The 11,540-nt window shown below is 32.3% G+C and overlaps 2 protein-coding genes across 2 annotated transcripts; one reads left to right on the top strand and one right to left on the bottom strand.

Moving 5' to 3' along the window:
- Nucleotides 1–2,608: 2,608 nt before the first annotated feature.
- LOC106791230 (histone acetyltransferase KAT2A) lies at nucleotides 2,609–6,224 on the top strand. The gene is made up of 5 exons (XM_014756729.1): nucleotides 2,609–2,972; nucleotides 3,174–4,153; nucleotides 4,227–4,787; nucleotides 4,905–5,629; nucleotides 5,709–6,224. The coding sequence occupies exons 2-5, from the start codon at nucleotides 3,183–3,185 to the stop codon at nucleotides 5,900–5,902; spliced, it is 2,451 nt and encodes an 816-aa protein (XP_014612215.1). The 5' UTR covers nucleotides 2,609–2,972; nucleotides 3,174–3,182; the 3' UTR covers nucleotides 5,903–6,224.
- A 632-nt stretch (nucleotides 6,225–6,856) lies between these two features.
- Nucleotides 6,857–11,539, bottom strand: LOC106791209 (hybrid signal transduction protein dokA-like). The gene is made up of 4 exons (XM_014756694.1): nucleotides 9,860–11,539; nucleotides 8,454–9,202; nucleotides 8,162–8,380; nucleotides 6,857–8,083 (listed from the first exon to the last, which is right to left on the bottom strand). Exons 1-4 carry the CDS (start codon nucleotides 11,165–11,167, stop codon nucleotides 7,993–7,995), a joined length of 2,367 nt encoding a protein of 788 aa, XP_014612180.1. The 5' UTR covers nucleotides 11,168–11,539; the 3' UTR covers nucleotides 6,857–7,992.
- Nucleotide 11,540: the final 1 nt, after the last annotated feature.

Below are 11,540 nucleotides of genomic sequence, written 5' to 3'. Positions count from 1 at the left end.
ATACACGTTAAAAACGTATGTACATTTCACCAACCCATTTTTAAGTATCTATAAGATTTTCCTACAAGTACTACAGACAAAGTGGAATAGTTGCTTTAAATAATTACTTTTTACAAAATTACATTACAAAGTGGCAGATTGAAAAATCTGAGCAAGTAATCTATCTATTTATATATATATATANTATATATATATATAAATAGATAGATTACTTGCTCAGATTTTTCAATCTGCCACTTTGTAATGTAATTTTGTAAAAAGTAATTATTTAAAGCAACTATTCCACTTTGTCTGTAGTACTTGTAGGAAAATCTTATAGATACTTAAAAATGGGTTGGTGAAATGTACATACGTTTTTAACGTGTATTATTATTACTATTATTTGTATTATTGTTATTGCGAGATATTTTTTCCGAAGTACTATTATTATTAATATTATTATTATCATTATTATACTAATAATTGTGAACGATACTATCGTCTTGGTTGATGGCGAGAGTATTGAACTAAAGAGAAGGTAGTGTACTACGAGACTGAAATGAATAATGGTATCTAGCATGGAAGTAAATGAAAATGATGTGTAGAGTGAGAAAAGTACATAAAATGTTTACATTGTTTCTTTTACTTAAACTTATTACTATTTATCATATATACAATTTCAATCTTATAAGATGCAAAATCAAATGAAGAAAAACATTTTTTAAATGATTGAAGTATTTTACAACTTTTCTGGCATCACACATAGAATCACAGTGGATACGGAGAAATGGATGAGAATGTGTGTATAAAGAGAATATATATGTGGTAAAAGGATATGCGTATATATATATATATCTATCTAAGGGTGATCTAAATACATATAGTAAAGAAATATAATATAGCATACACAAGCCTTTATATATAGTTCTTATTTTCTTAACGACAGTGTTGTAAAAGTTTTATTAGTGACAGACAGTAAACATCACAGAAATTTCATAAAATGACATGCTAAACCAGCATATAATATTTGTTTAATAAATTATAGCTAATAAGAGGTGCAGTTTTCTATTTTTAAAAAATGTTGTTTTTATTATTGGATAATATTTCTATGTAGAATATCTACATATTATAGACATATCCTTTTTCCACATAGGCATGACCACTCTTTATATACAAAGAAATAATGAGATGTTTTTGGCAAATACAATCCAAGACTGACATATATACAGAGAAACAAGCAAAACTATATAATGTATTACAATAAGAAATAATAATCATTTGTACATAATAATCATTTCCACTCTCAACGGCAATCGCGACTTAATTCTTCACAGATTTTAAAATTTGGATATGCTACAGTTCTTTTGATCCTAATAAATTGCCGATATTTCACGAATACACATTTGAACCTTTCTCTCCTTATTATAAAATAAAACTCTTCATTTTTAATTATTATTTTTCTTTTAATTTAATATGAGATCATCTGATATACTACGATATTATTATTATGTAGCAGAGTAAAGTATAAAGATATAATATGCACAAAATTTTATATGTATGAAGAGAACAAAAAAATAATTGAAAACATATAGCGACATCACATATTGTATATCTAAAATTATATTTCATATAACGGAAGAGAATTTAAAAGATTTCAACATCAAAATATTCATTCGCAACAGGTAAATTTACCGTGTAAGTATGCATGCGTGTGTACACTATAAATGGATATGTATAATATGTGTATATGTATATATATATATATATATATATACACATATATCTATATCACACCAGGAAGAGAGTATTTTCATGTGAAGAAAATAACATTAAAATAATAAAATAATTTGTGCATAAGTTAAAATAATTGGCAGGGTCGATAGAAGAATTTCACCATAGGCGAAAGATATTAAATTTTGCCTTATTAAAAGGAAAAGAAAAGCGATATCCATTATTTTGTGTACAAAATATCACTCCTTCCAAGTTGTACATACATAAATACTGTAGTTTTCTGTATATGTAAATACATACATACTTGCGTATACGTACATATTTACATAAGAGTATATATAAGGATTATTGATACTTTTAAAAGCACTGATATAACATTTATTGTACGTACGTGGGTATTTATGCACATACATATACGTTATGTATATAATATCACTGTATAAAGGCGAACTTCTGTAACTCTAAATACCATGAATGCTGAAAAAACAATTGAAATTAAGACGAATAGAGAAAATAAATGTATATTTTATATCTCTACATTTAATGTGTTTAGGAAAAGTGTAAATTAGAAACTCTTTTGAGTAAATACGTTATAGAAGTTTGACTATTTTTAATGTAGTAGTAGCATGCTATTTCAAATTTCGCGTGACATTATTCATTGCATGATTTTTAAATTTTCTCCCCTTTTTTTCTTATTACAGTAATATTACGGCAACCAATGAGTGTTGGTTTTTCCATTGCATCCATAATAATCGCATTCTCTTCATTGCTTTTCTTATAACTACATATATAAATAATATTATTATTTATTACTATTTACTATTAATACGAATCAATAATAAATTAATTAATTTTTGTATAGAAATATATATTTATTTAAAAAAAATGAACAAATTTTCTTTGACGTCACTTATATCGAAAGTACACTTCGATCATATGATTCACTTAATGCATGCGCATATATGTTAGTAGGGTGTTTAGGGTGTTAATGAAACAGATCCAATAAAAATTACATAGATGAAAAATACAAGTTTAAGTATCAAGAATAAATAAATATTATTCATTTTTTCAAAATATTGAAATTACGTTACATTTATCGATACGTATCCCCTTGGTGCGTGTCATGCGGCGTGTATGTGTGTGTGTGCGCGCGTGTATGTATTTGTGAAATGAATTTCTTCTTCGCTTATACTTAACCTCCGTCGTCGTTGTTGTTGTGTAAATAAAACTGTGGAGTAAACTCAATAAGAATAAAAAATCAGGTTAGTTGGCGTCATCATTTATAATATCATTTCAGATTAAATAACGAATAAAAGCACGTATACGTATTGTTTACAATTGACACGATAAATTATATAGATTAGATAGTTTCAATAATGTGAATGAAATAATTTTATAAAAAATTATTAAAAAAATAAAAAATCATCATGGGGGTTGGGATAATTGTAAAGATAATTTTTCAGATAATATATATGGCGGCGGAAGAAATAAATTGTAACACTGCAATAACCTCTTCAGAAGACACGAAGCAATCTGTTACTAGTACATCCCAACATGCAGAATCAAATAAAGAGCAGAACGTTATTAGGCCAAATGAACAAACAAGTCGTCCCAATAATTTACAAAGAATTCAACAAAGAAAGCAGCAAATGTTTAGTTGGCCACAAACGAAAAAGATATTGAAATTAGCAACTTATAGTGCCTGTCAGGTTGTAGATTGTAAATGTACCGGTTGGAAAAATCCGCAACCTTTAATGAAATCACCTAAAAATGAAGTACAACAATCTGTTACCAATGTCTTTGACCCGTGCAAATCTTGTACTCACATTTTAAAAAGTCATATCACTCATTTACCTGCTCAGTCAGAGGAAGAAATTAACAAGCTATTGGGTATGGTGATTGATGCGGATAATATATTCATGGGGATACATAGAGAAGAAGACCCGGATACAAAAAAAGTATATTTTTATTTATATAAGCTTCTAAGAAAATGCATACTTTCTATGACAAAGCCAACGATAGAAGGTCCTTTAGGTCAACCTCCTTTTGAAAGACCTAGTATAGCAAAAGCGGTGATGAACTTTGTTTTATATAAATTTGGTCATTTATCTCAAAGAGAATGGCAAGCTATGTGCGATATGGCAAAAATGTTTTTACATTGTTTGAATCATTGGAACTTTGAAGCACCTAGTACTAGAAAAGCAACAGTCAATAGCGACGAAGCACCGGCTTACAAAATAAACTATACGCGATGGCTTGTTTTTTGTCATGTACCTGCATTTTGCGATTCTTTACCTCATTACGATACACCATTGGTATTTGGTAGAACTTTGTTACAAGCTGTTTTTAAACCAGTCTGTAGGCAATTAATGGATAAATGTCACAATGAAAGAGACAAAATAACACCCGAAAAGAGAGTTCTCGTCTTGACGCATTTTCCAAAGTATGTATAATATTTTTGTTCAATTATTATATTGTATAACTCATATTGTTATACTTATTATTTCATTTATTAGATTTCTTTCGATGTTGGAAGTAGAAATTTATTCAGACAATTCTCCGATTTGGGATCCTGAATTTAAACAAGTACCTCCTTCACATTTACAAGTTAATTTAGACCAAAAAGGAAGTCAAGGAAGGAGGACGGGGGAATTTGAAAAAGTTACAGTTGTTCCAAATGACAAAGACAATTTTACAACGATAAACATAAGTCCAGGGATAAAAAGACTTCACGATAAAAGATCACATTCTGAGAGTCGATTAGATGCAAAAAGAAGAAAAAACGAAGAATCTTTTGAAGATCTTGCTGACGAAACTGTTGCGGAAATAGTTGCGACTATCAATGATCCTAATTACATGAGCGGGCCCGATGCTGTATTTCCGCCAAATACAGCACGAGACGAGACTGCAAAGATAGAAGAGAGTAGGAAGATTATTGAATTTCATGTTGTAGGAAATAGTCTAACGCAACCAGTTTCAAAACAAACGATGCTTTGGTTGATCGGTTTACATAATGTTTTTAGCCATCAGCTACCTAGAATGCCAAAAGAATACATATCTCAATTAGTTTTTGATCCGTAAGTATCGGAATCAAGTAATAATGAATTTTTCGGCAAATATATATATGTATATAGATAATTATAGTTAAATTAAAAAAGAAAAGAACTTTAAACCTAATATCTTTATGTGTCTAGGAAACATAAAACTTTAGCATTAATAAAAGATGGACGTCCTATTGGTGGTATATGTTTCCGCATGTTTCCAACTCAAGGTTTTACAGAAATAGTATTTTGTGCAGTTACGAGTCAAGAACAAGTAAAAGGATATGGTACACATCTAATGAATATGCTTAAGGATTATCATATAAAAAATAATATATTACATTTCCTAACATTCGCGGATGAATTTGCTATTGGGTATTTTAAAAAGCAAGGCTTTAGCAAAGACATAAAGTTACCACGTGCGATGCATCAAGGATATATTAAAGACTATGAAGGTGCTACATTGATGCACTGCGAATTAAATGCTAAAATTGTATATACAGAATTCACAGCGGTTATAAGAAAACAGAGAGAGATAATTAAGCAATTGATTCAGCAAAAGCAAGAAGAAATTCAAAAAGTTCATCCAGGTTTAACATGCTTTAAAGAAGGTGTCAGAGGTATACCGGTAGAATCTATTCCTGGTATACGTGAAACTGGATGGAAAAGTTGTGCTCAAACTAGAACGAGAGGTGTAGCCAAAGGAACTCAAGGACCAGAACCGATGGAAGCGTGCTTAGATATTACGGATTCTTTGTACACTGCGCTAAAAAATGTCCTAAATAGTGTGAAAAATCATAGTGCAGCATGGCCGTTCTTAAAGCCGGTAGATAAAAATGATGTACCTGATTATTACGATCACATAAAATATCCAATGGGTGTGTACCATATATAATTGTTTCTATATTTTTTAATTTAGCGATAAACAAATATTTGATCGATTATGTATCATTTCAGATCTTAAGAGCATGACAGATCGTTTAAAAGCTAGATACTATGTAACTAGAAGGTTATTTATAGCCGACATGACACGAATTTTTACAAACTGTCGCTTATACAATAGCCCTGACACCGAGTATTATAGGTGCGCTAACGCTCTCGAAAAATATTTTCAAACTAGAATGAAAGAAATCGGGCTGTGGGACAAATAAAATCTTTCTTGCATCTACAAAAATAAAAGTATTATTTGACTAAATGAACTCTCTTTATACAAATTCAAATTGTAAAACATCAACTGACTGGCTAATGTACATTAATCGTTTTAGACGATGATCTTGCCGATCGTAAAGTCGATATAATTTATTTTTGAACATAACTCTCGATGTATTTGAAGTTTTCAATTAAAATCGTTGAAAAGAAATTGAATGGCAATTTCGTCGTCAATTCTACAATTTTAGAAAAATCTGAGGTGAAAGATAAACTTGTTTATCTATTTAAAAATATTTTTATTATATTTGTCATATTAAAGTAGAAATATAGAAATTGTACATTTTTAAATAAACATTTCTGTGTACAATTAAAGAATTGTAAAAATACATTTTAGTTTTATTAGAATAAAAAAAGTGTTAAGAGAAAATGATGAATTTATAAACTGTTTTCAATATTTCACTTTACAATCTAATTAATATTGTTAACCGAATAACAAATTATTCCATGAAATAATGATATTCTAAAATGGTTTTAAAATGATAAAAGATACAAAGACGAGATCTTCAATGTGAAAACCAACATTCTGTAAATCATATTTTTATTGATAATACATTTTTAATTCGTTTTTTTTACAATGAGATAAAATGTAGTTATGCATCAGGCATTACTCGTACGAAATAAATAAACTTATGTTTATTTTAAAATTATACTCATTATTAATATTATGTACAGTTGAAAATACTTAAGGCAGATCTGAACTTAAAATGGAAATATCTCCCTTAAAAATATCTATTACATTACGCAATACAATATGCATCCACTGGTATGGAGGAGAATGCTTTAATATATATATATATATATATATATATTGTACATATATATATATACACATATTAAAAATAATAATTTATATACTTTCAGTCATACATTTATATACTACAGTAACATAAACTAATTTTTAATTAGATGAATGAATATATTTACAAATTTTTAGTACCATACATATTAAGTTCTTTGTAATGCTCACTCGTTTAAAAAACTAACAGTTCTTATGGACGGTAAATCATTTATCCTGTCTTCTATCTCGTTAAATCGAATGAAATAATAATTAATAAATAAAATACTTCTTTCCTCGTCTTATTGGAATAATTTGACGTATACGAGTTAGTGTGAATATAATTACTAATGATAAGACAGAGACTTATATATTTTACACGTTACAGTTAGAATAAAATTGGCATTTTTGTGACATTACTTAAATTCATATTAATAGATAGAGAGAGATAATTTGTACAAAATTGGTACACATATTTATTTTGATCTCTCATATTTTCTCTTTATAACAGTGATAGCGAAATACACAAATGCGCGTATTTTGTTTGAGAATAATGTATAAAGGGTAACGAATGAATCACTTGACTAAATGACTCATCCTTATCATAATTATAAGAGAAGACAGGTTGATATCGTTTAGTTGTTATAGAAAATTGTCATTAAATGAAATAATGAAAAAAAGAAAATTTGAAGATAAAAAATTGAAAATTATGATTAATTGGAGCTACATAAAATTCACAATTATGTAATATGGTTCTACATAATATCATTTTATAACATACTACTTAACATTATATCTTCTTAGTACATTTTTTATACTAATCTTTATACAATCACTGACAAAAAATAAATGTAACTTTTAAATAGTTCATTAATCACTTTGTACAATTTTAGACAAGTTTCAGGTATGCGAAATAAACATCACTGACTATTAACGTTTTATCAAACTTAACAGTACATTAATACAAATAAAACAACCGGCACCAATTATAACAAAATTTAACAAACAAAATAATATATAGAAATTATTCACGGTTAATACCGAATTGCCAAGAATATAAAAAGTTCTTTGATTTAAAATCCAGTACTCGCTGTATCATTTATTTAAAACAAGAAAAAAAAAGAAAAGATATAATAAAAACGTCTTTGGTGCCTCCATTCTATATAGCAAAATATACTATGTAAAAAAATGTGATGGAGAGTCAATATTATTTAGATTAAAAATGATTCATAAAAAAAAGTTTTGCCAAAATAAAGTTTATCTCCTAGATGTTTTTCTTCTTCCTGTAGATCTTTTAGGACATCGACTTTTAGTTCGAACCACGTGAGTCCAAGGTAAAGAAAATTCACTAAAATAAACAACATTTATAGCACTCATTAATCATTAGGAAATATTATCATTATTTTCAATGGATTATTTGGATTACCTTGAAGTAAAACTAGGTATAGGAGCACCGAATGCGGTAACTGGCAACTGATGATCCACTTGAAGGCTTTGTATTTGTTCTACATCGGGCCACAAAGAAGTAACAGTTTCCTCTTCCATTGTCGATGGACATGGACCAGTATGATTTGTATTATAACAAGTAGCTTGATGATTTTGCCGCTCTTGTCTTTGTTTCAATTTTTCTATATGCCTTTGTTCTCTAACAAACAATATTACGTATGAAATTCAATGTCTGCATTAGAAATAGTTAAGTATGGAGAAAAAAGAAATACCTTATCCTTTGTACATCCCATCTTTTCCTTCTCCTTTCGTCATTCTCCAGCTTTAAATGCCTTTTATTGAAAATTTCATCATCAAGATTTTCTGTTCCTTCCATCGTATAACAGCTAGTATATACCTTAACTCTCCAATTTGGAACTTCTAACGTAGCATTAATATCTGACGGAGATGACTCTTTTAAACTTAATGTATAATTCGGATCACCGACTGCTGTGTAATAATGTTCTTCTGTCGTTAGAAAGGATTCCTTTCTAATAAGAGATTTTCCTTTTCTACTATCTCCTTTTCGACTACTCTCGTGACTTAATTGTTTATCTTGTATCATTGAAGTTGTATCATTACTGATGGTAGACGAACAAGAAACTCCTCTTTTCCTTTTAATGCCGACAGTTAAAGGCGTCGGATCAGATCTTCGTTTTTTCTTTTCTTCCCATTCTAATCTAGATTCGTTGCTAATTTCTTGTTTCTCGTGCTTAATTTGATTATCGTTACATTCTTGTTTGACTGTAGTAATTCCACCACTTGTATTCAAGCGTATTTTAAAACTTTCATTATACTGTGTATTACTGGACTCGGATTGAATACTTTTGTGAATATCACTAGTCGATGGTACAGTTACTGAGTTTAAATTAGGAGGAGAACATGCACCTATATGTTCTGATAAAATCGAATTTTCACTACTTTCGGATCTTAGCTTTTGTAAATTAACTCGTCTATCTATACGTTCCAAACGCGACTTGAGCTGCAATAGAAGTACAAAGATATTAATTGAAAATATATATTTAAAATAACATTTAATTAAACAATCTTAATAAGAAATTTTCAAAGGTTCATCAATGAATTATTTTTTAAAGCCAAATGATAACATAATATTAAATATATTTTTTGAAACGATGTACAACGTACTTTCTATTATTCGGTATATGTATAAATAAACCGACTTTCGTCATCGAATTATTTGACATTTTTATTAGACAAAATTGGATAGAAATGAAAGACAATAATTTAAAGCCAAATCAACGTGTATTGTTGTATTGCGTGCACGCGGTAAAACATGACAAAGTAGCGCCACCACGTGGTTTAAACTCCACTGTTGACCTTCACGAACAGTTTGATAATGAAGAACAAAAGAAGAAGGAGGGATAAAAATGAAAGAAAAAACTGACATTCAAGCATGTGCGCGCCATATAGCGCGTTTTACAAAATGGAGTAGTTGAACGGCGAGATATTACTCGATATCGAAGCGGGAAACAGAGAAAAAGAGAGAGAGAGAGACAGTTCATTCCGACTAAACAAGAATGGCGGAGGGGGCGGGTGGGGAGATAGAAGAAAGGCGGGAAAAAGAAAGGAAGACCGACGGAAAGAAATAAAATAGAACGCATTATGTCTTTCTATGTACCGTCTCATTCTCCTGTCGAAGGGTAGCAAGGAGTTTGTCCTTAGTGACGATTTGCTCGGACTGTTGTTGAATGAGATCCAAATGAAGTAATAAGAGTTCTTTAAGGTGCTTGACCTCGGTGAGATCGTTCTGACGTGGCTCGTTACCCCTTAAGGGGCTTACACCGAGTGCGGAGGTCGCCGTAGCTGCAGCCGGCGTCCCGCCGTCGGTCATGCTGGCGTACATGTGATCAAAATCGGTAGGAAAACTGAGTATCCCGCCAATAGATTTGCTCTCCTCGTCTACGTTACTCTGGAATTCGTTCCGCGGACAGCTACTGTTGTTGTTGTTGTTGTTGTTGTTGTTATTGTTGTTATTATTATTATTGTTATTATTATTATTGTTGTTGTTATTGTTACTCGGGGTGACGTTACTAGCTGTCGTTGATGTCGTGGAAGCACTCGTGCGTGCACCGCTCGTCGCCAACGAGGTGGACAAGTGTTCGTTCATCGCCGCGACCATGTTGTCGTTATCGTACGTCGCGACCCTCAGCGCCGTCGTCGTCGTCGTCGTCGTTGCTGTCGTCGTCTTCGTCTTCGTCGTTGTCGTCGTTATTGTTGTTGTTGTCGTCGTCGTCGTCGTCGTCGTCGTTTTTGCTATTGTATTCGTTTCGATAATAGTAGCGGTAGCGACGATGCTAGTAATAGCAGGAGTAATAGCAATAGCAATAGTAGTAGGAGCAGCAGTAGTAGTAGTAGTAGTAGTAGTAGCAGCAGTAGTAGTAATAGTAGTAGTGGTAGTGATAGTGGTAGTAGTAGTAGTAATAGCAGCAGCAGCAGCAGTAGAAACAGGATTCGTCGTGATACCACCATCAAGTCCCAATAACGACGAGACGTTCGTTAAAGAGCACACTTCGCGGTACTCGAGAGCGTTGTTAGCGTTGCCATCGGAATAGGGATCGTCAACCGGTGTTAAAGCGTCCCTCGATGAACGTATTTCAGTAAAATTTACCGGCGTCGTTCGCGGATCCAAACTCGCGTCGTGCAAATCCACGACGCCGACGAGGCCCTCTTCGGTAGAAACGGTAACGACGTATCCTTCATTGCCTTCTCCTCTTCCCACCCCCCTGCCCGTTCCACTATCGTCCCCGCCATCGGCCCCGCCACCCCCACTGCCACCGCCACCACCACCACCATTGAAAACAGTATCAGCGGCATCACCACCACCACTACGACCAGGAAAGACACTGGGAGCAGCAGTGGCAGCGGCAGCACCGAGCTCGTTCTTCTCACCGTTCACGAATCCTCGCGACGGCGATGCGTTTGACATCTTCCTTCAGCTCGGCTCCAGTAATCATTTGTGGACGCTTCGAGCGTACCACGCGTCCACCCCGTACACATTAAGCTATTTCGTCGATCACTGACACCATCGAACGCGTGCCACGTTAAACGCCTCTGTCTCCACTTCTTTCCTTTCTCTCTCTCTCTCTCTCTCTCTTTTCCTTTCCCTCTCTTTCTCTTTCCTTCGACACGCGCGTAAACACCGTACAGTATATCAGGACGAAGAAACTTATCTTTCGATCTATCGAGCTATCGAGAATCGAAGAGAAAAAAGAAAGAGAAAAAAGGAAAGAAATGTTGAGCTCGCGGAGTCGCGAGTGTAGCGGCGCACGAGGTGCGCCGCTCCGTTTCGTTTCTCTTTG

This window comes from Polistes canadensis, unplaced genomic scaffold, assembly GCF_001313835.1.
Source record: "Polistes canadensis isolate GaletaPanama2010 unplaced genomic scaffold, ASM131383v1 scaffold_292, whole genome shotgun sequence".
NCBI lineage: Eukaryota > Metazoa > Arthropoda > Insecta > Hymenoptera > Vespidae > Polistes > Polistes canadensis.
This window is presented reverse-complemented; position numbering and strand designations above follow the sequence as displayed.